This window comes from Myotis yumanensis, unplaced genomic scaffold (assembly GCF_028538775.1).
Source record: "Myotis yumanensis isolate MYYU_CA2020_CCGP unplaced genomic scaffold, mMyoYum1.0.hap1 SCAF_2, whole genome shotgun sequence".
Lineage (NCBI taxonomy): Eukaryota > Metazoa > Chordata > Mammalia > Chiroptera > Vespertilionidae > Myotis > Myotis yumanensis.
This window is the reverse complement of record NW_027223753.1, coordinates 209,392,688-209,419,524: the sequence shown is the minus strand read 5'-3', so window position 1 is coordinate 209,419,524 and position 26,837 is coordinate 209,392,688. Positions and strand designations below refer to the sequence as shown.

General features: G+C 44.5%; 2 protein-coding genes across 3 annotated transcripts in view; one reads left to right on the top strand and one right to left on the bottom strand.

Moving 5' to 3' along the window:
* The window catches only part of HSF2BP (heat shock transcription factor 2 binding protein), a 74,362-nt gene extending 48,247 nt beyond the window's left edge, over positions 1-26,115 (bottom strand). Inside the window, exons 1-6 of the mRNA XM_070403670.1 lie at positions 26,033-26,115; positions 23,992-24,142; positions 11,619-11,722; positions 6,720-6,869; positions 4,947-5,079; positions 149-266 (exon numbers count right to left, since the gene is read on the bottom strand). Of these exons, the coding sequence (XP_070259771.1) occupies positions 149-266; positions 4,947-5,079; positions 6,720-6,869; positions 11,619-11,722; positions 23,992-24,139 (653 nt within the window). The 5' untranslated portion in view covers positions 24,140-24,142; positions 26,033-26,115. The remainder of the gene's footprint in view (positions 1-148; positions 267-4,946; positions 5,080-6,719; positions 6,870-11,618; positions 11,723-23,991; positions 24,143-26,032) is intronic.
* Positions 26,116-26,246: 131 nt separating this feature from the next.
* Positions 26,247-26,837, top strand: part of RRP1B (ribosomal RNA processing 1B) — a 29,683-nt gene continuing 29,092 nt past the window's right edge. The window contains exon 1 of one of the 2 annotated variants that reach the window (XM_070407104.1): positions 26,247-26,443. In XM_070407104.1, the coding sequence (XP_070263205.1) occupies positions 26,326-26,443 (118 nt within the window). In that variant the 5' untranslated portion in view covers positions 26,247-26,325. The remainder of the gene's footprint in view (positions 26,444-26,837) is intronic. The other variant, XM_070407102.1, reaches the window with a different exon arrangement.

The following is a 26,837-nucleotide window of genomic DNA, read 5'->3' as shown; positions in this document are numbered from 1 at the left end:
GCATCCCTGAATTCTGCAGGCATCTGTTCCTTCTATTTTTTCTAGAACCACTGTCAAATTAATTGTGTTTATATGAAAAGGAGGGCCAAACAGCAAATTCTGACTAATTTGCAAACAAACATTTACTCTTTAATACTGTCCACCGTACACTTTGAGTTTGGTGCACTGTCCTGGCTTCAAGTCTCCCAGAAGCTGCAGTATGGTGTCCAAGAGCACCCGGCTGGAGTTAACCAGGAATTCACGACCACACGCTATGGCAGCAACATCTGCAACAGAAAGACAAAACCAAGTTCAAAATCTCTGTAACTTCAAACTCTAGAAAAGTTTCTCCATGACAGAGTATTCCTTGCTGTCTTTCTCCTAACAAAATAGCCAGTGAGGCATAAAAAAATGGTGTTGTCCACAGAGTGACAACCCAGAAAGAACTGACAACCACAACAGTTACTCAGACAGTGAGTAATGCGCTTTGTGAATAGCAAACACCTTGATAGTGGAACAGAGCACTGGAATCTAAGTATGACTGCAGCCAACCACAGGACAGCAAGTGGCTGCCATGCTCCAGGACCCTGATTGACAGCTGTGGGTAGTCAGGGTCCAAACAGAAGATGGGGCAATGGAGAACCAAGTTGGTGGCGTAGATAAATGCTGGTACTCACTGCCTCCAACAACCACATCAAAATTCCAACTAAAATACAGAACAACCATCATTCAGAACCGCCTGAAATCTGGCTGAATAGAAGTCCTACAACTAGAGAAGTAAAGAAGAAAGTACATTGAGACTAGTGGGGGGGGGGGGGGCGCGAAGGCACAGAACGGGCTGGTGTGGTGTGTTTTTTTCAATCTGGAGGGATATCTGGCTGTAGAGGCCTTCTGTGAGGAACAAGGGGTCCCAGCCCCACACCAGACCCCACCAGCCCAGAACTGGGAAGAGAATTCCACATAACTTTGGCTGTAAAAACCAGAGGGGATTGTGGCTGAGTGACAGGGAGATTGCTACAGTCCCAGGCAGTTCCTCTTAAAGGGCCAGCACAAGAACTTACACAGTCCTGCTTCCTCTGAGTTCCAGCACTTGGTGGTGGCTTTGGGGGATTCAGGGACATACAGGGAGGAAGTGGATTGTCTGGCATTGGGGCAGGAACTTGGGCCGACTTTCTCCAAGATGGGGGTGCTCACATCCCCCCATCCACAGGAACAGGGTCACTGTTCCTGTGCTGGGACCTTCCCCATTGCAAAACTGAGATTCCATCAACGTGGCCCACACTGTTTACTCCACCCTGCCCCATCAATTTGCAGCCCAACCCAAGCTATTTGCAGGGGCTTTTCCATATGCATGGCCTGTTCCAGCTCAGGCTTCAGACCTTTATAAAATCTCTCAAACAAGCAGCAACTGGCATCAGTGTGCCACAAACATATCAATAAGAAGCCCAAGTCCCAGCACCTGCACCAGCCCACCTTGCTTCACAACTGGGCCTTGCCTGGGCACTTCCAAGCCTAATACAAGTAGCAGCAATCTGCAGATCACTCTGTAGCTCCTGTGGATGGCCCAGACAGTGGCTGACTTTGCACTTTCCAGGAAACCCCAGAGCCAATGCACACAGTGGACAGCATCAGACCATACCAGATTACAACTCTACACATCCATGAGCAACACACTCAAGGGGCAGACTCGGTGAGCACCAAAGCCCCACTGAAGCAAGTCTTGCTCCACAGGGGTGTCTCTTGCACAGCAGCTCTTCCACTGTAGTTGCAAATGCTCCTCACGGGAATGATGATCATTGACATGAGGGTACTCTATTGACTTTGTGGAACAATTATATCCATGAAAGATAAGCTGGATCTTAGTCATGCCCATAAATTATCAGCAGTCAAAAAATAATTTGTAGCCAAAACCGGTTTGGCTCAGTGGATAGAGCGTCGGCCTGCGGACTGAAAGGTCCCAGGTTCGATTCCGGTCAAGGGCATGTACCTGGGTTGCGGGCACATCCCCAGTGGGAGATGTGCAGGAGGCAGCTGGTCGATGTTTCTCTCTCATCGATGTTTCTAACTCTCTGTCCCTCTCCCTTCCTCTCTGTAAAAAATCAATAAATATATTTAAAAAAAATAAATAAAAAATAATTTGTATTCTGAAATCGCTATCTAATATTGTTTGAATGAATAAACCCAGAATAAAAAGGCAAAGAGTGTAATTATAACTTTCAAGTAAACAAAAAGCAGAAGAAACAATTAGAAAAATAAGTTTTCTGCCAGCTGGTGTGACTCAGTGGTTGAGTGTCGACCCATGAACAAGGAGGTCACAGTTCAATTCCTGGTCAGGGCACATGCCTACGTTGCGAGCTCAATCCCCAGTAGGGGGCTTGCATGAGGCAGTCAATCAAAAATTCTCTCTCATCCTTGATGTTTCTATCTCTCTCTCCCTCTGCCTCTCCCTTCCTCTCTCTGAAATAAATTTAAAAAATTTTTTTTAAATATAACTTTTCCACTTGCATGGTAAGCAAGTAAATCTTTTCAGGACTCTGACAATTTACTATCTTCTTTTACATTCTTCATTTGTCCCCTTACACAAGTTATTGAAAAGAATCACATGCTTATGTTGAAGAGCAGCTTGGTTTACAATGTACTATCACCTCAGTAGTTCAGTAAATATTTACAACAGCATGTAAGGTCATTAGAGCAGGTACTACTATTGCACGTCAGATGAGGAACAGAAAACCAGAGAACTGATAACCTGGGAAGTGGACTAGCTGTGCCTGAAAATCCAGACCCTTCACTATACTAACCTATTACTAAGGACAGTAACTGTGGATGAGTAAGAAGTCTAACAACTTCAATGAATCCTTGACTTCCAGTTTTTGCTTTAGTATACATTAAATTGGAAAGAGCTACACCTTGATTCTTTAAAAGGTGGGGGCAGTCATTTGCAAAATCACAACTTTTCTTGAACACATCAGAGAGGTAAGGTCAGAGATCAACCAACTAACATGAGAAAAGGCAGGGGCTCATGGAGAGATATGAGACAGACACTTGCTTATCTGGGGCAGATGCTGGACACTGGACAAACCAGCAAGAAAAATCCAGCTAAAAGTTTTAACAAAGTGCCAGATCAGCAGTTGCCTGTGGCTGATGTAGACAGAGTGGTTGACTACAAAAGGAAAAGGTGGGGAGATATTGAGGAGATATGTTGGAAGTTATAGAACTGTTCCACATCTCAACTGTGGTGGTCACATGACTATATGCATTTGTCAAAACTTAGGAACTGCAAAAAGGCGAGGGGAAAAGTGTAAAGGTAAGTTTATTGCATGTAAATTTTTAAAAAGAATCCTTGTTTTAGAAGGCAGAGGATCTGTGTGACAGCTAACCAAGGTCTCTGCTGTACTGCCTACTCCCCAAGAACAGTGTTCTCAGTGTTGGAGATGCATAAGCCACCAAAACAGCACTTTAATAAAACCACCACAGTATGTAATACTCCAGTAAAATTCATCAGTGAGGAAGCAAAAAAAAACATATGTGTCCACTTTCCAACTCTTTATGACAGCTCCTGTGAGTCACTCCAAGCAGGGAGAAACAAAGCCAAATTGAACTCGTATGCTGGGCAACAGGCTGGCTCTGCCCACTGGCCAACTGCCTCACCACTACACACCAGCTGCAGTTCAAGCCGCTCAAATTCACAACTCAGCAGAATGACAAATCACATATGTCATAGACCTTTGGCGTCACTTGCAAATAGCAAAAACTCTAGTCATCAAATTTACAAATGCCTTCTGTTAAAAAAAAAAAAAAAAAAACCTTAAAAGAATTTGAAAAGGTACAGCAATGCAAGCCTCCTCCAGCAGAAGGTGCGAGGATGAGAGTGCGTGATGCCTGCCGTCCTGCAGAGTAGATGCTGGATAAACCAGGACTGGCCTGAAGACCACAAGTCTCAACATCTCCCCAGAAGAAGGATCATAAGGAATTATGAAGGGACAATGACTACACAGGACCTGCCTCATTAATATTTAGTAGGTGAAGGATATTGCCTTGAGGAAAAATAAAATGTCCTCTCTCTCTTTAATGGTAAAGAATTACCCTAAGATACACAGCAGAGATGAAAGAGCAACATAAAAAAATAAATCGTAGCATCTATTTAACTATTTCACTGACTTTGGAGCAAAAAACCTTGGTCCTCACTAGTACATACTACTCCTACTATATACTAAGAGATCAGTGATTGTTTGGCTTTATCTGTACAGCAGTTTTGCCACAGAATTCTATCATAACTGTATAATTTTGGGGAGAAATTTACTAAAGAGACAGTTTAGGTTTTGGAATTCCTTAATTATTGTACCACAACAACCGCAATAGTTTAGGCTTTTACTTGACTAGACATTAATAAAGTGGCAATGACTCCAAATAATAAGCAGCGCAACATAGTTTTGTTCTGACTTCAGTAAAGGCACAGACTGAACATGCAAACTCGTCCCATGCTTCCTAAGACCAGTCATGCTTACTCAACAATATCATACTTACCAGAATGACCTGCATGATATGCAACTATCACACAACCTGGTACCTATCCCAGATCCACAGAACCAGAGTCTCCAGGGTGAGAACCACATGGCATTTGAAAAAGTTCCTGAGAGAGGTTTATGCTCAGACACCTGACTGTAATCGCTGCTCAAGGACACACTTAAAACTGCCACTATGAAAACCGGTTTGGCTCAGTGGATAGAGCGTCGGCTTGTGGATTGAAAGGTCCCGGGTTCGATTCCGGTCAAGGGCATGTAACTGGGTTGCGGGCACATCCCCAGTAGGAGATGTGCAGGAGGCAGCTGGTCGATGTTTCTCTCTCATCGATGTTTCTAACTCTCTATCTCTCTCCCTTCCTCTCTGTAAAAAATCAATAAAATATATAAAAAAATAAATAAAATAAAAAAAATAAAACTGCCACTATGCTTAAAAGAATTACTTACTTGTCACAATTCCAGCCAAAGCAAAAACAAACTGATTTTCATCAGAATCGAGCTCCTTGACATCCCCATCCAGTGACTTCACAAAACTCTCCATTGTCTGACCAGTGATGTTGAAAAACTTCAAAGCTTTATCCTGAAAGTTTGGAAATGAGAGCATCACGCCCCTTCACAAATACCAGTGTGAAACATGTTAAAAGTGCAGGATACATAAGAAAAGACCCTGGTGCTACTTACAGAGGCAATATTTTAAAATCTATTCCTCATTAAAAGTTTCTATTGAAAAGATGAAAGGAAAAGGTTTTACTTTACTAGATACAAATAAAAGTATTAGAAAAATTACCTAAAGACTAACCCAAAGAGTAAAATAAAAGTACATATGGGAAACAGCTCAAAATTTACACAATGATGGAAGCACCGGGATCAATTCACCCAACAATATACTAGAAAAGCATGTATGGGTTTTCAAACCTTCGGCAAACTGCTTTTCAAATAAAGTCTTAACTGAAATCTCAACATGTAAGATAGATAAAGAAGCTGGCTGGAAGAGGTTAATGGGGGGAAAGGAGGACCTATGTAATACTCTCAACAATAAAGATTTAAAAAGAAAAATAACAGTATTTCCAAGTTTACAGAGCCTTTGCAGCACTTCTCTGAGGACCTGTTTGAAAACCAGGGCACAAGGGAGCTTCAAGGGTGACACAAATGCTCTAAGACTGGGTTGTGGTGATGTTGTGCTACTATGGAAGTCAGCTAAACACCACTGAGTTGTACACTTACAGACGGGTGAACTTTATGGTATATAAATTACATCTCAGTAAAGCGCAATAAACTTTAAAAAATAAAGTCTTCCCTGGCCGGTTTGGCACAGTGGATAGAGCGTCAGCCTGCGGACTGAAGGGTCCCAGGTTCGATTCCGGCCAGGGGCACATGCCTGGGTTGTGAGCTAAATCCGCCCTCCAGTAGGGCGCATGCAGGAGGCGGCCAGTTGATGATTCTATCTCATCATTGATGTTTCTATCTCTCTGTCTCTCTCCCTTTCTCTCTGAAATCAATAAAAATATATTAAAAAATAATAATAAATGAAGTCTTTCCCCTGAAAGGCAAATACAATTTTTGATTTTTAGAATGATGAGTAGTTTATTACCAGCCTTCACCAAACATCCCCTTGTGACTTTTATTTCCATTCATGACATCCCATTTTCCCAGTCTCCTCAGTCTTCCTTGGTTCCTTTCATTCTGTCAGCTGTGGAGTCCACGCTGGCCTTAGTCACAGGCTCTCCTTCCCTTCCATCTCCCCTACAGAGAGCCAGCTCACTCCAGCCTGAGCCACTGGAACTCTAATTCGTCTTCCTGTCCAGTCTGTAGACCCCAATCTGCCCCCTCAAATCCACACTCACTCTCTGACAGGTTAACCTTCCCCAAACTCTCCCCTTATCCCATCCTCTTTTAGTCAACGCTTAGGAATCCAGTCCTCCCACCTGGACTGCATCATCAACCTGCATTGACGGTCTTCCAAAATTACACTCCACCCAACCTTATAAGCCTTCTTTCCCCACAACTTTACCACACAATCCTCCACTCTGTGTCAACTAACCTACTCACTGTCCCTAAACAAATTTACTACATTAATTTCACATACCCCCACAGCACCAGGTTACAGAGGACCCCACACCACAATTCCAAAATTATTTGATGAAAGAAATGGATGTAAGCCATGCTGCACCCTCCCAGCCCATAAGCATTAATCAACAAGGTCCAGTTGGCCATGCTTACTCCTCCCAGAATGGCTTTGACGACCTCCTCACTGCTGGAGACACCCCAGAGCAGAGTGCAGGCTGCTGCCCCCATCTCTGTGCAATACTCTGCCTGCTGCAGGAGTTGCTGCTTCGCTTCATTCAGCTGCTGGCGAAGAGCCAGTTTCTCCTGAAATCAAAACAAAATCAGAAAAATGAATAGCATTGAACTTTAAAATATCTCGTGTTTTCTCTTTCAAAGATATTTTAAAGAAAATAAATGCATACAGAATCATAGAAAACAGTTGGCAAATGAAAACTAGTCCTTAGAGAGCCATAATCCATATTTTAAAAATAAAATTTAGAGGCAAAATTAACACTCTTAGAAAAGAACATCCTATTACATTAGAGTTTATAAATACCATCAAAGTCGAGAAGCTTTTCATCTAGGGGAGAAAAGGGAGCAGTGGAGCCACAAATTCATCTTCTTTAAATCAAATGAACTCATTAGGCATCTCAGGTCCAAAGTGTCTATACCCAGGACCAGCACCAACTAGGACATCTGAGAAAGTGACAACCTCACACAGCAGTCCACATATAGAGCAACACTTTTAAAAACATTTTTTAAATATATTTTTATTGATTTTAGAGAGGTCAAGATACCACCTCACACCTGTTAGCGTGGCCATTATCAACAAGGCAAGTAATGTGTTGGAGAGGTTGTGGAGAAAAGAGAACCCTCATTCACTGCTGATACAACTACTATGGAAAAGAGTCTGGCCATTCCTCAAAAAAATTAAGAATACAGCCCCAGCTGGTTTGGCTCAATGGATAGAGTGTCGGCCTGTGGACTGAAGGGTCCCAGGTTCGATCCCAGCAAAGGTCACATGCCTGGGTTGCAGGCTCGATCCCCAGTGGGGGGTGTGCAGGAGGCAGCCAGTCAGTGATTCTCACTCATCATTGATGTTTCTATCTCTTTCTCCCTCTCCCTTCCTCTCTGAAATCAATAAAAATATATTTTAAAAAAAGAAAAATAAAAGAATAGAGCTACCATACGACCCAGCAATCCCTCTCATGAATATATACCTAAAAAACTCAGAAACATGTATTCAAAAAAATATATGCACCCCATGTTCACTGTAGCATTACTTACGGTGGCCAAGACATGGAAACAACCAAAGTGCCCTGCAATAGAGGACTAGATAAAGAAGATGTTGTACATATATACAATGAAATACTATTCAGCCATAAGAAAGGATGAAATACTGCCATTTGCAACAACATGAATGAACCAAGAGAATATTATGCTAAGTGAAATAAGTCAATCAGAAAAAGCTAAGAACCATATGATTTCAATCATATGTGGAATATAAAACTGAAACTCATGGACACAAACAGCAGTGTGGTGGTTTCCAGAGGGAAGGGATGTGGGGGTAAAAGGGACCCTAATATATGGTGACAGGAGATGATTTGACTTTGAGGGGTGGGCACACAGTGCAATATACAGGACTAGCACTGATTTCAAAAACAAAAACTTATCAGAAAGCTATAAAAATAAAACCAGTGTTGGATTTGCATAAGAATGAACACACAGATCAGTGAAACACTGACATTTATGGCAATCAACTTTAACAAAGATGTCAAGGCAATTCAATGGAAAAATTATTGCCTTTTCAAAAAATGGTGCTAAAACAACTAGATATTTGTAAAAAAAAAAAATTATATGTGATAAAACTGCCTAGAACAATGGGCGTACACACAAATGAGTGCATATAAAATTGGTGAAATACAAACAAATCCAGGTAACGCTGATGAAACCTACATAAACTCTGGGGATTATATCAATGTCAATGTCCTGGCTTTCAGTTTGTCCGGTAGTTATGCAAGATGTTACCATTGGGGGAAACTGTGTGAAGGTATAGGGAACTTCCCTGGACTTTTTGCAACTTCCTATGAATCTGTAATTATTTCAAAATAATTTTTTACCAAAAAAACTGGATTAGGGTGATAGTTTTACAACTGCATAAATTTACTAACAATCATCAAACTATACTTGTATAACAGATGAATTTTGTGGTATATAAAATATATCTCAATAAAGCTGTTTTAAAATAAACATTAATCAAACCCTGATATATTTGCTTACTTAAAGTGAATATTGATACATAACAGGGTATCAAGTATAATACTTTCCAGGTTCCTTGACACTCTGAAGTTATTTCTGATTTTAACTGAACTATCAGTTTTTCTTTTAAAAGTTTTCTGAAATAATGTACAAAGTTTGCAACAACTTTCCTTTTATTACCATAATAGTAGTAACTCTTTCCTACCAAATTAAAAATGTTAATAACAAAATGTGGCAGTCCATACTTGTTAGTGTACTGACTGTAAAAGTGCATGCCAGAACAAAGCAACACACAGAGAGGACGAAACCACAGGTAAACCACTGAAAGGCCTGCTCCTCAAGAACACAGGGAACTATACATTGTCTGCGATCACTTCACACAGAAAAGCCAGCCAGGCACTAAAAAAGGGCCGCCAGCAGGTGGAAAGCCTCCTCTAACCTTACAGTGACAGCACAGTCCTTCAAAAAGTCATCCAGCTACCCTCTGACAGTTTCACCTACACCAGAAACGCTGGGCTCTTTCTCTAGTTCAAAGGCTGCTTTGCCAGGACTCTCTGGGCCAGTCTCATAGATCACATCAAGGCCCAGCTGGCTTCCTCCACTGATCTGACTCCATCACACTAAGGAAACATCTCAACTGAGGTCAGGAACCAAGTTTTCCTTGTTTCAGTCACCAGTCTAGGGCAGTTGGGCGCTATTGCTTTATGAATTTGAGTCCATTCTTTATCTGATCTTTTCTTTCATACTGGAATCAGTACCTTCCACCTTTCCCTAACGACTTTAATCCACGCTGGAGTACTTACTAGCAATACTCTAACTTAGGATCTAGCCTCTGGATTCTTTCCTGGTTCCTCAACTCTAAAATAAGCTTCCAGAGTCTGGCACATGATCTGTGTAGACCTGGACAGAGACCACAGAAAAGGCAGCTGCCAGTTCTCCACAGCAAGGAGACATGGTCTTGTTACACAAACTTGTATTACACTGGGGGGACTACTAAACAGCAAACTTCACTGGAAACAGTTTAACCTAAAATATCCCCACTTCTGCCCTGGCCAATGTTTCTCGGTGGTTAGAGTGTCAGCCCAAATGAGCACCTTAGAGTCTTGGATTTGAATCTGAGTCAAGGGCACATACTTGGGTTGCAGATTCGATCCCCTGTCCTGGTTGGGGCGTGTGCAGGGCGCTATGGGAGGCAATCAATTGATGTGTCTCTCATATTAATGTTTCTCTCTCTTTCTTTCCTTTTCTCCTTCTCTTCCACCCTTCCACTCTCTCTAAAAAAATCAATGGAAAAAAAGGATTAACAAATAAATAAATAATAAAATAAAATAAAATAAAATATTCCCACTTCAACTAAGATCAATGTGAAGGCAACAACACGCTGGTGATATGAAGCTGCTTTACCAAGGCCCTTTCATCCTCTATACTGGCACTTGTAGAATGGTTTATTTTTAAGCATTACAGCTAACATGCCAGCAAAACATGCATTTTCCCTATGCTTTCAACTTAAAAAAACAGGAAATCTAAGATTCTGTTCCACTGTAAGCTTCAACGAGGATGTCTCAGCAATTTAAGAAGGAACTGAACCAATGAATTGCATTGTTAACATTGATCAAATTCCTTCTTGCCTATTGGTTAACTTCTTTCTGACCATGATACTTTAGGCCCAGACACTGCCATTTTAGTTTATCATGATCCCGCAGAATACAGCAAAGCTAAAATTTAACCTTTCACTATGTGATGTTCCACCTAACCCAGTTTTAAGACTAAACCGTTTTCCCAACCTTTTCTACTTGCTCAATATTAAAGTCTATAAAAATTCCCCTTGTTTTGGAAAACCTTTTTACAGCCACATTCAGAATTCCTTCACATGAGAAAGTATGAAATAAAACTTTGTACACAGGGAGGGGTCATTCCTGTAAGTTAGTAGTACCTGCTGCCCTAGCTGTGCTGGGAGAAGCAAGTGAGATGCATGGACAGCCACTGACCACCTGCCAGCATGCAGTAAACAATACACACTAGCTAGTTATTACTAGTACAATTATTGTTTTACTATTCAAAAATAAAAATACATTCAAGCCCAGCCAACATGGCTCAGTGGTTGAGCATCAACCTATGAACCAGGAGAGGTCATGGTTGATTCCTGGTCAGGGCACATGCCCAGGTTTCAGGCTCAATCCCCAGTGTGGGGCGTGCAGGAGGCAGCCAAGCAATGCTTCTCTCTCTTCATTGATGTTTCCATCTTTCTCTCCCTCTCCTCTCCTCTATGAAATCAGTAAAAATATATGTTAAAAAAAATACACATTCAAGCTCCAAATTTTACCAGGAGGGGTAGAATAGTTCATTTTACAGAAGAAACTTCTTCCATTCCAAAAGTAAAAATTAATGTGTAATTTTCAAGAAATATTGTTAGTCTCCCCTAATATTAAATAAAATTGGTTAATTTTAAATATCAGTAAATGATCCCTAAATTAATTACAAATATTTTATTTAATACATCACCTCTGATTATAAATTATGTGTACAATATTTTTCTTCAATACTTTTATTATGAATTTTTATGTTTTGGAATGGCCTTTTAAACATAAAAATTAATGGTGACTATTAAAAAGCACCAAGTAAATAATCTCCACAATAAACAGTTATAAAATCCAAATGTTCAACTATTTTCCAACCCATTCAAAATACATACAAACATACATTTAAAAATACAATCTCCTGATGCTTAAAGGCTAGAAAGACAAGTTGCCAACACCACTGAGTAGACACAGCCACAATGCTGGTGTTTTAAGCAGCCGTCTGTGAGCATCATACCTTCTTCTCTTTCATGCTGTCGGCTTGCACAGTCTCCAAGCGTGCTTTAAAGTGCTCACAATCCATTCTCAGTTGCTCTAATTCTTGCTCCTTCCTTTCTAGATCTACAAGAAATAGACATAAATACCTAGTATTTCAAATCACTAATCTCTCTTAAGCATCCATTTTACCTGATCTATTAGGAAAATCTATACTCATTTCTTAGGTAGTATTTGCATCACCAGTCCTTGAATAACCAATATTCTAAAAGACCTGCTTTTTACATTTGCCAGTTTTTAGCCCATAGTAAAAAGCACTTTTTTTGTTTTCTGTTTATAAGACCTCACTTTACTGCCAAACTTGCACTCAGGATCTAAGAAAGTGTAAATTTAAAGGACTGGAGGCAGGGCTGAGAAGCCCGACTGTCTCATGGCACAAACTTGTATCTGTTCCAGAAAAAGCAGAAGGCAGCTCAGTGGTAGACAGTGCCAGCCGGGGCTGATTCACAAAACTGGTCTCACCAACGGGCAGAGTGACTCAGTGAGACAGCTGCAGTGGTAGTCAATGGAGGAGTGAGAAATGGTGATAGGGATGAGAAAAGGCCATAGTGAAAGGTGGCGACTATGGAATACTTCCTCTACACCATATTCATTCGATGATTCAAACGGCCAACAAAAGTCCCAAAAGACATCCATGTTAATAAATTTGAAGTCAAAAGTATTATCACTTTAAATAGAAAGTATTATGGGGCAGAAATACTGGTGTTCAAAAATCAAAAAACACATAATTTACATTTTTAACTGCCTAGATTTCAAGGGCTGAGAAATCATCAGTTTTTATGCTGACATGTACCAAAATTGGGAGAGCAACTGTGCTCAGAGGTAACGGTATTACTTCTCTGATTAAAGTAGCGATAGCTAAGGGCAGTGATTCTCAGACTTGCTGATTCAGTAGGATCGAATTGGGCCCGAGACACTGCATTTCTTACAAGTGACCAGGTGAGGCTGATGCTGCTGGTCTGGGAACAGACTTTGAGGACAACTGCTTTGGGACAAGAGCCTGGTCTCTCATCACTAACTAAATAAAATCAGCACAACCAACGACAGCAATCGAGGGAAGGCAGCTGTCGGAATACTAAAGGGTGGAAAAACAGAGGGTGGTGACAGAGTCTCAGGAGCAGACCCCTGAAAAATGGAACATTACTCCACCAGAGAGGAGAAATGTGGCATCCAGACATTTCCTCCAATGATGAGCAGATGAAAGAGACCTTGGGGTCTCAGGGAGAAGGCAAGGGGAAGCCCATCAAGAAGCTCAGGGGTCCTGCCAAGAATAACACGGGCATCCCAAAAGCTCTGGAGAGTCTACATTTCAGAGACCCTTTACCCTGGAAGGAAGGTAAAACCTAAAGTTCAATATTCAGACAGAGATTATGAAATTGGCTGGCAAACCTTCTTTTAAAACACGTTTCTTATAAACTAAGATGAAGTAACATGCGACTATTTCTTCTCACTTAAATCAGTTTCTTTTCTGCCCTTTTATGATGTACGGTAGTATGCCACAATATGACTTTCACTGGAATTCTTTCTTTTGTCCCATAATCCTGGCCACACAAGAAAACAACTATCAATCAACTGCTATGCTTGTAAAACTGCATGGTTGACTTTTGTAACAATGCTAAATGAAAATATATGTGTATATATTACTTATAATTATGTATGAAATACAAACTGGTCACAAGGAAACAAAATGAAAGGAAGATAAAATTATTGATAGCATAAATCCTTTGCAGTTAACTTTTAAATGTTTCTTCTATTATTAAACTGTATATTACTCAAATATGGTAATGAAAATAGGAAATTACAACTCTACAAGCCATATTATCACGTGTAAAAATCTGTAGAAATTAATTTAACCACCCAAAAGACTTTCATTATGGTAATTTCATAATCTCTCACTCTGTATAGCTGCACACCACTCACTGTAAGTTAACGTGACCACGGGACAGGGTTAAATACAGCCCGTTGTACCACAGGCCCCCTCCCAGAACTCAGTGTCAGGGATGCCGCCCACACTGCAGGCTCTCCCGGGGAAGCAGTGCCTTCCGCGGTGTGAGGCCGCTGCCTTGTGGCCAGATGGGAGCACTGCCGCTGCCATGCCTCTTGACAAAACTCCCACCTTGCACTTTCTTTTTTTATTTTATTTATTTATTTGACTTAAACAAGAAATTTTTCCTCTCACAGTTCTAGAGGTTACAATTCTGAGATCAAGGTGTCAGTACAGTTGGTTCCTACTGAGAGCTGCAAAGACCTCTATCCTTAGTTCATCTACTTTTGGCCTATTCACATCGTCTTCCCTCTATACATATTCCTGTGTCCAAAATCCCTGTTTTTATAAAAAAAAACATACATCATATGTTGAATTGGAATTGATCCTAATTACCTCACTTTAACTCTATTATCTCTGTAAAGACCCTGTCTCCAAATAAGGTCACATTCTGAGATACTGGAGGTTAGAACTCAACATAAGAATCTGGACCACCTTGCATTTTCAACTTGGCCCACAGCATGCCTGCCATCTAAAACACCTCAAGGGCACAGATGTTCATGTTTTGTTTTCTTTTTTTTTTTTTAATATATTTTATTGATTTTTCACAGAGAGGAAGGGAGAGAGATAGAGAGTTAGAAACATCGATGAGAAACATTGATCAGCTGCCTCCTGCACATCTCCCACTGGGGATGTGCCCGCAACCCAGGTACATGCCCTTGACCGGAATCGAACCTGGGACCTTTCAGTCCGCAGGCCGACGCTCTATCCACTGAGCCAAACCGGTTTTGGCATGTTTTGTATTCTAATACATCCCAAACGCCTACAACAGTATGTGCCACATAGTAGGCACTTTACAAATATTTGTCACAAAAATAAATTTCACTTCCTTATGCATTCCTTCTGCTAATTCTTCAATAAAAAACACAAGTACTTTAATTATATGTCTCATTCTTCTGTTATAAGAATGTTATTTCTTTAAAATCACAGAAATAATATGAACAGTAAATGATTTACTAGTGGAGACATTATCTACCCAGCCTCAATATTAGAACAGGGAAGGGGCTGCCACTAAGCCTATACTGTACTTCAACAGTTAACCTTTAGCATTCAAAATGAAGGAGAAATCTCCATTTAACTGTTAACCAAATGAAGGGTGGCCTAGACAGACTACAACAATATTTATATAGAAACAATCTAAATCACAGGCCATTTCAACACCTATATATCTTCTGAATTTTACAATTCTTTTTGATAGTTTTAATAACATGAGAATGACTGTATCTCTTAATTCTCAACTGATTCACAGGAAAGGTATAGATAACTATAAATGAAAACATTAATCAAAGAAATTTAAACTATACAAAAAGGATCAATTTCTTCTACCCCTTTTTTATCATCTGGCATAGTTATAAATTTACCAGTTGTTCATATTATGAAAATTTGTTTCTAACAAAATAACTATGGAAAGAGTCTCAAATCCAAAATAAAGGCTTTTTAACAGCCATTAACTTTTACCTTCTTATCACGTTCTAATAGGTTTAGAAAATAATTTAGAATTAGCTACTGATGGATTCCATCTTTAGTTGAGCTGAGATTTGGAGGGTGTTGTTTGTTTCCAGCACCAAGTATGGGCTTCCCCCGCTATCCAAAAGTAGAGCTACTGCTATGAAACCATCATAAGCCCAAATGGCATAAAGTGAACAAACAATTACCTGAGGACACATCTTGCAAATAGATGCACAAAATAAATGGATATAAAGCCTAGATGCTAACAGATACAGTTGAAAGTTCTGGCAGCTTGATGCTGAAATGCTGAGTGTGGTTCCCAGCAATGGAAAAAAAAATGAGGGACATCTGTAATACTCTCAACAATATTTTAAAATTTTTAATTAAAAAACAACAACAGGATTTTCCAGTTTAAAATAAATTATCGAGCCCTAACCAGTTTTGCTTAGTGGATAGAGCGGACTAACGGGTCCCAGGTTCGATTCTGGTCAAGGGCATGTACCTTGGTTGCGGGCACATCCCCAGTAGGGAGTGTGCAGAGGCAGCTGATCGATGTTTCTCTCTCATCAATTTTTCTAACTCTCTATCCCTCTCTCCTCCTCTCTGTAAAAAAATCAATAAAATATAAATAAATAAATAAGTTATTGACACCCACTGAGGCAGGAATAACTCCCTCACTGCTGAATGAATACACCCAAGAAGGAGAAAATGGGGGGTGGGCTAACTTCCATGCCTCAGAACTGCAATGCACACCCAGGTCAGACCTATTCCAAACCTCCCTACACCTTTTCCAAATTCATGGGGCGTCAGTGTTTGAGCCAGAATGGAAGTGCTGGGCCAGGAACAGAGTGCTTTCTTCAGGACACCAAGTGTTTAGCAATCCCTCCACCTGAGAAGGTCCTCTTTATTGTGGGCACCCCTGAGCTGTGCACTGTCCCAAAGAGGGTCCCACTTTAAGACTTACACTTCCTGTGAGGTAAGCCTAACTGTCCTCGTTTCATAGACAGGATAATACCAGGCACATGAATTACACACAGGATACAGATTACTCCCACAACTCTGTATTTCCATTGCTGAACTCTGCCCTTACTTCCTTACCAAGACGAATCACTTCTTCATATCTCCCTCCAACTCCATCCATGTGGCCATAGTCCCAAACCTTCCTCAGTGAGCACACTCTCATTAACTCTCCATCCATCCAATCCCTCAAGCCTATTCTACACTCAGATACAAAAATCATTCCCCTGAAAACATAATTTTAATGGCTATTCTATGTCATTTTCATGTGATTATTTCCAGTTGCTTCTCATCTCAAATTAAAAACAATAACTCAGGATTATTTTATCTTCTATAAGCTTCTCACACTTACTGACCTCAACTATACCTGACTCTACTATACATCAACCCTTGCTTCATATGTCAAGCAGAAAAAATAGCTCATTAACCCACAATCAATCCTGCTTACTCCTTTTTTAAAAAAAAATATATTTTATTGATTTTTTACAGAGAGGAAGGGAGAGAGAGAGTTAGAAACATCGATGAGAGAGAAACAGAAACATCGATCATCTGCCTCCTGCACATCTCCCACTGGGGATGTGCCCACAACCCAGGTACATGCCCTTGACCGGAATCAAACCTGGGACCTTTCAGTCCGCAAGCCGACGCTCTATCCACTGAGCCAAACCGGCTTTGGCTGCTTACTCCTTTTTGTGACTTTCATACATGACATCATTCTAGTCTAAAAGTTTCCGCTTTTCTAATAAATCATGCCTCTCATTCCCTATAGATTCTCTGGCCGCACCCTCGTCAATGTTATTCCAAAATCCACCACTTACCTGCCCAGTTTCCCAAAGGGAGTTACTATGCTAGAGTCACAATGAAGTCCAGTATCTACTTGATACTTATCAATGTAAGTCCTTTGCTGACTTTTAAACAAGTGATCCGTTTTTACTCCGTGGGATCCATTCTCTGTACCATGGCTCACATGATTAGTCTAGGAAGACAGGCCCCTGGGAAGGCCCAAAAGGGCCAACAAACCTAATCCTTATTTTAAAAGGAGGAGGGGTATTTTTGTTTTCTTTCACATTTCCCAAGTGGTAAGAATTTAAGAGCCCAAATTAGGTAAAAGACACCTTAGGTCAGGCTTAGGCCAGAGAAGTAGATGTCTCCAAGGGTCAGCTGAAGTTCAAGTTCACAGTAAAGCCTCCTACAACCACCCCAATCCACTCTGATCCACCCTTTCTTTCTCTCTCTTTCTCTCTCTCTCTCTCTCTCTCTCTCTCTCTCTCTCTCTCTCTCTCTGTTAATTCTCACCCAAGGATATTTTCCCCCGCTGATTTTCAGAGAGAGTGGAAGGGAGACACACTGATTGGCTGCCTCCTGCACAAACCTCAACCAGGGCCAGGATCAAACCTGCAACCCAGGTACATGTCCTTGACTGGGAATTGAACCCATTCCTGGGCCAATATTCTATCCACTAAGCCACACCAGCCAGGGCAATCTTTTCTTTCTCTTAACACCCAGTTTCCTGTAGTGCATATACTACTAGCTTCATGAGATACTGCTATAAATTAGGAGGGTGGGCAGGGCGGTTTCTCAGGACCAAGTAGTCAGCCAGGCACAGAACATATAAACACATAGAACTCTGTACTCCCACCAACTTGTACCTTAAGATGGGAATAAAACCATTTTGTCTGAAGGAAAAGTACAGAATGCTCTGACAACATCTAAAAAGTGATGCATCCTAACTAGGCAGGCAGATAAGGAAGTGAGACTGTACCTGAGGCTGAGTAAAGCAATATCCAGCCTTTCCAACTATGGCACAGTTTGGTTCAGGTTTTTGGGTGGGAGTGGATTTTGGTGGGTTCTCTGCTTAGTTTTTGGTCTTTATCCTAAGAGCAAAGAGAAGCCATTGAAGACTTAAGCAGGGGAATGACACAATAAGACAATTGTTAAAAATGCTCAATGTCACTAATCATCAAAGAGATGCAAATTAAATCCACAATGAGGTATCATCTCACACCTGCCAGAATAGCTACAGTCAATAAATCAACAAGTGCTGGTGAGAATGTGGAGAAAAGGGAACCCTAATACACTGCTGGTGGAAATGCAGACTGGTGCAGCCACTGTGGAAAACACTATGGAGTTTCCTCAAAAAAGTAAAACTGGAATTGTCTTTTGATCCAACCATCCCACTTCTGGGAATATATCCTAAGAATACCGAAATACCAATCAGAAAGAATATATGCACAGCAACGCAATTTATAATAGCTAAGATCCAGAAACAGCCCAAGTGCCCATCAGTAGATGAGTGGATAAAAAAAAAAAAAGCTGTGGTATCCTATATAATAAAAGCCAAATATGCAAATCAACCGAACAGCAGAACGACTGGTTGTTATGATGCTCACTGACCACCAGGGGGCAGACGCTCAATACAGGAGCTGCCCCCTGGTGGTCGGTGTGCTCCCACAGGGGGAGTGCCGCCCAGGCAGAAGCCAGGCTCATGGCTGGCAAGTGCAGCGGCAGTTGGGGGGCCAAGTGGTAAGGAGCAAGGAGTCCCAGACTGCAAAAGGGATGTCCGACTACCGGCTTACGCCCGGAAGCGGGCTTAAGCCAGCAGTCAGACATCCCCCAAGGGGTCCCGGACTGCGAGAGGGCGCATGCCAGGCTGAGGGACCTCGGCCCCTGTGCATGAATTTCGTGCACCGGGCCTCTAGTCCTATATCATAAAAGCCCAGCAACCAAATGGTGGAACAACCAGAACAACCGGTCAACCAGTCACTATGACACGCACTGACCACCAGGGGGCAGACGCTCAATGCAAGAGCTGCCCCCTGGTGGTCAGTGCACTACCACAGTGGGAGCGCTGCTTGGCTGACTAGGATGAGCGGCTGCTCCTGCTGTGAACACCGGGCTGACAGACAGGAACCCGGGCTGCGATCGTCAGCTCCTCACCCCAGACTCCTCCTCCGGATGCCCACAGGCTGTGCAGCGCAGCCGCTGGGCTCGCAGAGCTGACCCCAGAGGCTGGGAGACAGGTTCATGGCCACCATGGGATTGAGGCCTACTCCGCCGCCTCTCAGTGTTATTGTCCCTGAATGGGTCCCCTGGAGAGGCGAATGTTGGACCAGAGGGCGGGTTCACAGCCACTCGGCTGACCGGGATGAATGGTGCTCCCACAGCAGGCGATCCCCGCAGGCCACTCCCCCGACCAGTGCACGAATCCCATACACCAGGCCTCTAGTATTTATATAATGGAATACTATGCAGCTATAAAAAAAGATCTCTTCCCCTTTGAGATGGCATGGATGGACCTGGAGATTACACTAAGTAAAATAAGCCAATCAGAGAAAGACTAATATCACATGATCTCACTTATGTGTGGAATCTAATGAACAAATAGGTCCAGAGACATAGAAGCATGGAACAGACTAACAAATCTCAGAGGGAAGGGGAGAGGAGGAGGTGGGAAGAAATTAACCAAAGAACTTATATGCATATCTGCATAGCCCATGGACACAGATGATAGTAAAGTGAAGGCCTGGGGGTGGGGCAGGAGACAAGTGGAGGAAAGTAAAGGGGTTGGGGGGAAGAGGGACATCTGTAATATTCTCAACAATAAAAATAAATTTTAAAAAATATATCCTCAGGTGAGGGTTAAAAAAGAAGTCTGAATTGTTAAAATTACTTGGGCTACCCTGGCCAGGTCACTCAGTTGGTTGGAGCTTCATCCTGAAGATCCAAAGATTTTTAGTTCAATCCTCAGCCATGGTGTATATGGGAGGCAACCGATTGATGTTTCTCTCTCTTTCTCTCCCCCTTCCTCTCTCTAAACATATCCTCGGGTATTTTTGTTGTTGCTGCTGTTAATCCTCATCTGAGGGTATTTTTTCCATTGATTTTAATTTTTTTATATATTTTATTGATTTTTTTTATAGAGAGGAAGGGAGAGGGATAGAGAGCTAGAAACATCGATGAGAATGAAACATCAATCAGCTGCCTCCTGCACACCTCCCACTGGGGATGTGCACGCAACCAAGGTACATGCCCTTGACTGGAATCGAACTTGGGACCTTTCAGTCCGCAGGCCGAGCTCTATCCATTGAGTTAAACCGGTTAGGGCTCCATTGATTTTTAGATAGAGAGGAAAGTAGGAAGGGGAGAAAGGGAGGGAGGGAGGGAGGGAAGGAAGGAGGAAGGGAGGGAGGGGATATACAGCAGTGTGAGACACACTGATTGGTTAGTTCCTGCATACTCTCTGACTAGGGTTGGGGGTCAAACCTGCAAACCAGGCACATGCCCTAGACTGGGAATCAAACCCAAGACCCTTTGGTGCACAAGCTATGCACTAACCAATGAGCATACTGGTCAGGGCTGGGGTGAGGATTTTTTTTTAATCTTTTTTTTTCAAATATATTTTATTGATTTTACAAAGGAAAAGGAGAGGGGGAGAGAGAAACATCAGTGATGAGAGAGAATCATTGATTGGCTGCCTCCTGCACACCCCCTAGTGGGAATCCAGCCCGCAACCCAGGCATGTGCCCTTGGCCAGAATCGAACCTGGGACCCTCAATCCACAGGCCAACCCTCTATCCATTGAGCCAAACCAGCTAGGGCAAGGATTTTTTTTTTTTTTTTTTACTTACTTAGGCTACAGTGTATAGAACAGGCTGGAGAGTGGCAATGAGTGAATGCTGCCATGAGGCAGAGATTCAGGCAAAATGATTGGGGCCTTGCCCTGGCTGGTTTGGCTCAGTGGATAGAGCATCAGCCTGCAGACTGAAAGGTCCCAGGTTCAATTCCAAACAAGGGCACATGCGTAGGTTGTGGGCTCGATCCCCAGTAGGGAGCTTGCAGGAGGCAGCCAATCAGTGATTCTCTCTCATCATTCATGTTTCCATCTCTCTCTCCCTCTCCCTTTCTCTCTGAAATCAATAAAAATATTTTTTTTTAAAAATGATAGGGGCCTGGACTCAGGTAGTGGCGGTGACAATGAAGGTAAGCTGACAAACTCAGGTTGCACCCGTGAGCGAAAATGTGTAGGACTTACTGGCAGACCAGTGAGGGTTGAATAGTGAGCAGGAAAAGTGGGCAACAAGGAGGATCCTCGATTGGTCTGTGTGTGGATGGTCTGGGGAGACTCAGGCAGCACTGTTTTAAGTGAGGAGGGAGGATGGATATCATGAGGGGGGTTAATATAATGAGACCGATGTAGAAAGTAAAAATGAGCTTGCTCTGAGACAGTGAAACTCTGTCCTGCAATTGTCAGGCTGGGACAAGACACACAGTAAGCTAGCTGCCACGTTAACAGGAAACAATACTTCTCTCACGGACACACTGCAACTGTAAAAAAGCCATAATGACCTCTTCTTTCAGTGACTGCTAGTTTCTTATCAGAGGAAGCTTATTCTGTAAAATCCCACACTACCAGAAATTTTACTTATACCAGTAAGGAGGAAACAGCCCACTCTCACCTACAGAATCAAAATCACTGGCACCAAGCAGCAGCCTCGGTTTCCAGCTAGCTGCAGGGATTCAAATAAGGACTTCTAGACACTATGTGCTCATCTATGTAAGTTTTGTAGTTTTCAAGGAAACGGGCCCTGGGTCTACTGCAGTGAGACCTGATGCCAACCCTTGGCACACAGCCCTACTTTGCTTAGAGCCCATCAATCATGACTTCATTTGCAGTTCACCTAACTTCACCCTGCCCAAATGCTACAGCAGCTCTGTCCTTTCCTTTTTTGGCACGATGCCCCAGCCCCTCTGGTGTGTGGTCTCCCTCACTACAATGAGCCCATAAACCCGACCTTGGGAGACTACCAGGTCCTTTCTGATGGCCATAGACTGATTAGGCTGATAAAAACATTTAGAATTTTAAGTGATTGCCAAACATGTGAGAAAAAATACCACCCAACAGTTAGGGCATGAGCCTGGAGGAGGTCTGAGCTAGAGATAAATGCAGGGGCCACTGGTACCAAGATGGTAACTGAAGCTGTGGGCATAGACTGCCCACAGAGAGGCCATGGAGTGAGGGGAGAGTGGGCCTAGGCCTGAGCCCCAAGAAACTCCATTGGCTGACAAAGAAGGGTTAATCAGCAGAGGAAAGTGAGAAGAAATGCCCTGAGATCAGTGAGGAAAGAGGTGACTACATGGCATGCGAAAGGGCAAGATCCCCTAAAGTCTAACGTTGATCATGTCACCAGACTCATGGGTGGCCCTGGCTTTTGTGAGCACAATTTGATTTTGGCAGAGGACTGATCTCCAAAGACTGACCCATGCTCATCTGCTCATGAGACCCTGGTACACTTTTCAGAATGCCAGTTTTACTAATTTGCAGATTGTCACTCTCTGCTACCGGTTAGCACTTTCCTTCCTTGAAGATAAATGCACTTGGATTGACTGACTGTTCTCAGAAGGTTGCTGGATGAGCAAGGCATCCTAACTGGGAAGTTTAAGAAGCCAATGACCTGAAGCCATGGTAACTGGTGACATGGACATATCCAGCAGGATCCTGATGGGAAACAAATCAACCCAGATGTTGAGACTTTATAGGATCGCAAAGATAAGAGACCCGACAGGGACGGTGAAGCACCCAGGGACTAGCACTGCCCTCAGCTGAAGGAATGAGGGGGGAAAACGGTGTTACTGGAGCCCAGTGAGAACTGAGACTGTGGAGGCTCTGATGCCTTCCACTGGTGAGCCCTGCTGGCAGCAAGGGAGCCAGAGGCAAGCATTCTGCAGGAACCTACAGCACCTGGCAGAGGAGAGTGGATCTGAGGGTTCCAGAGAGACAATAAACGGGGCAGGGAGTTATGGCGACCATGAGCATTCTCCCGGCTAACTGAATGTGGCTGCCCCCTGACCAAACACATCTGCACAAACCAGAAACTTGTACTGTTAAGATAACTTCTTGCCTGGACGAGTGCTAGAAACACAACCTACATCCCCTCGATGCACCTTTTCTACAGGTGATGGCAAATAGATGCATTGTGGTGAGTTAACCTTAACCACTGAAAGTTGATTTTAATTATAATTCAGCTTCAATTAGGCAAGTGTTGAATCAATCCTAGAATATCTCCAGGAACTTCAATAGGCTCCTAGACTGATATCTTATGTGACAGCTCAGCTCAACTCTCATCGTCTAAATCAGTGGTTCTCAACCTTCTGGACCTTTAAATACAGTTCCTCATGTTGTGACCCCAACCATAAAATTATTTTCGTTGCTACTTCATAACTGTAATGTTGCTACTGTTATGAATCGTCATGTAAATATCTGATATGCAGGATGGTCTTAGGCGACCCCTGTGAAAAGGTCGTTTGACCGCCAAAGGGGTTGCGACCCACAGGTTGAGAATCGCTGGTCTAAATGGACAAGTCCGACCTAGCAAGTTGGAACTTAAACCAGGGCTAGAAACTGATCAACCCATCAACCTAGAGACAAGCAAGCACACGTTCAGCCATCTCTACAGACGCATTTAACTGCCCAGCAAGATCCTTAACTTCCACCGGTAAGTGCTTAATTTTTGGAGCAGAGCTTTTAAATTATAAAAAATATAAAATTCTTCTGCCAAGGAAGGAGGTGGAGAGAAAGAGAAGCTGGTAATAGATACTTCAGAGAGCTAGCAACCCTTCCTCCAACACAAACAACACACGTCCCAGTCACTCATTGAGCCCCTCCCTTTCTAACTCTGTCATATCTGACTCTCCCAAATGTAATGAAGGACTAGAACGGTACCTTGCGGTTTATTTAGAATTACTTTACTGTTACCTATGTAAGGTAAACATGCTGGATCAGACTGCTGTCACCAACAACGACTGCTAGGGAGGAAGCAAGACTCACTTTTTTCTACAACCTTTAATTTCTGGAAGCTTTCCAGTACTTCCCCGTTTAGTATCCGGGGTAGGAAGTCCCGTATCTGCATCACTTCAGTCGTCAGCCGTTCCAGATCCTTCTTCCGGACTTTAACAAACTCTTCTTTAGTTCCCATAAGCTGGAAGAACAAACAGGTCTTCAGATTATTACATTTCTCTTCCGGTGACTAGAACCAGCGGCCCCTCAGCCTGCTTCCCTTTTCATGCCTTTCACCTTCATAGCTTCAAATGCACATCTGTGCCTACAGCGCCCTCTGCTGTACAGATCACACCTTAGAGCCCACGCCCCAGCCTACACAACGGGAGCTACTTCTTCACGTGCATACGAGGCCCCGTGCCTGAACGTCCAAAAAGACACCAGCAACTTCTCCCTAACGTTTCAGCGCCCAGCTCATCGGGAGGAAAGGGAGTTTCCTAGATTCCTACCGGGTGCCCAAGCCCTCGGCTGGCCCCCTCATTCAGTGTCCACTGGAACCCTTCCAGTTTGCCCGGGTCAGAAACAGGAAGTGGGGTGACTCAAAGCACCGCCATTAACAAGGGACAGACCCAAGATCCTTCTCCTCCATCGCGTGTGGTGGGAGCGACATCGGGGCGACTGGGAATCTACACTAAGCCCCGATCCCGCGCTCACCGCGCAGCCTCCTGGACCCGCCTCCAGTATCAGAGGCAGGGCCGCTCGGCCTGCACCCCAGGCCCAGGCCACGCCAGAGGCTCAAAGAGGCCCAGGGCCGTTTCCAAGCGCCCTGGACAAGGCCAACAGAGTCGGCAGTAAGCGAGGGTAAGCAAATGGTGGCCGCTCAGACACGCGGGCGGCGGCCCAGTCCTCCCCACTGACCCCGCAGGCCTCCTCAGCGCCGCCCGCCTCGCCCATGGCCTCCACGGCCCTGGCTCCCTGTGCCTGCGCTGCGCTGCGGGGCGCCCTCTGACTCCTCACACCAGAATGCGCGGGAACTAGCGCGAGAACGTGAGCACCACCGCAGTCGGGTATGGAGAGCGGCAAGGCTCAAACCTCGTCGAGTTTGCGCAGCCTTTTCTGCCCCGTGGACCCGGAGTCGCTCTTCCAGCTTAGCTGGGGTTTTAAACTTGTTCACTGCCAAGTGGAAAAACAGTAAGACCCGGGTGTAAGCATTGAGTGAAATACTGTTTGCGAAGAGATGCTAAACTAAGGGGCCATGCGTTCAAGGGCACTGCCCGCCCGCGCTCGGTCCGAGCTCCTCTAGCGAGGGTGGACGGCGTCTAACAGGTTCTTGGGGAAGTCTGCCCCTGTTAGGGAGTGTCAGTGCAGCCCGCTAGCCCTAACTGAGGTGACCAGCATAAACTTGGAGACGTCTCCTAGTCCACTCGCTTGTCCCAGTAGGCCCGCTGGCTTCTCAGAATACGGTGCAGCTTATGGGTTGAAATACACCGAGTTACTTTACGACTAAGTTTTAGTCACTAAGTCACTAAGACTTCGTTTGTCTCTGAAACTCGCAGGAGTGCGTGCTCTCCAAGCCTGAGGGCGGTCTCACGAGGACACCGCAGATCCCTGTCCCCGCCTGGAACCTGCCTGCACTTGCCCTTTCCCTGCCCCAGGCCCCCCTGCACTTGCCCTTTCCCTGCCCCAGGCCCAACCTCCGCACGGGGACCTGTCCTCCCCCGGGACCTGCCATGCCCTGCCCTGGACCCTGCCCTGCTGGCATTCAGGCACCTGCGCCCGCACTGGGACCTGCCCCTGCACCAGGACCAAGACACAGGGAGACGCGGGAAGGGCGTTGCCTACGCCTGGCCATGGAGCCCTCTCCATGGGGCTGTCCCCAACATCCCGCCAAGAAAGCAAAGAACGGCCCTTCTTCCCAGGCTCCACCTGCCGAGGCGGTACCAGAAGTCTAATACAGTTAAAAACTCGGTGCCGTGTATTTTGCAGGGCAGCTGCCAATCAAATGAGTATTTTTGTGAGTGGACTTAGAGATCCTAGGCCTTTTACAACTGGCCATCCGACTCTTCCTGGCCAAGACCCAGCCCTGGCTAACCTCGCCGTCAACGGCCTGGAGCCCTATCGACCAAACAGCAGCGCAGGCGCGACGCCAACCACCACTGGCTTGTTTCGCCAGAAGCCCCGGCCGGCGGCGCTCGCTCCCAGAACGCGCTGCGAGGGCCGGCGGCGCCTTTGTGACGTCATCACTCCGCGCGCCGCCGCGGTCGCTGCCGCGTTCTGCGCAGTTGCGGCCGAAGCGGCGCGGCGGCGGTCGCTTGGCAGCGGCGGAAGGCTGAGGGGCGGCGGGTTGTGGCCGGGGATGCTCTGGCGGGTTGGAGGGCCCCCGCCATGCAGCCGGCCGAGATCCAGTTCGCCCAGCGGCTGGCGTCCCACGAGAAGGGCATCCGGGACCGGGCGGTGAAGAAGCTGCGCCAGTTCATCAGCGTGAAGACGCAGCGGGAGACAGGTGGGCGCCCGGCGGTCAGCCGCGCCACATGGCGGCGGGACGGGCCGCGCTCCGCCCCGACTCCGGCCGCGTGCTCCTGTGTGTGTGTGTGTGTGCGCGCCCCGAGGGTCTAATCTCGTTTTACATTTGGAGGTGAGAGGCGGCCGGGGGTTAGGGAGTCTGATGGAAGTCCCGGCGAGTGAGGACACTGAGAGTAGACCCCGTCTGTCCGACACCGAACCGATGCCTTACGTACCAGGCTCAGCCTGATCCATCCTGCTGGGCGCCTCACGGAATCGTGCCATCTTCAGACCCGTGCTTTCAGGAGCTGGGGTGACGGGGGAGAAGACAGCCCTGCCCTAGAGGAACTTGTGCTCGTAAAGCCGGGGCAGGGAGGTCAGGAGGAGGGAGCTTT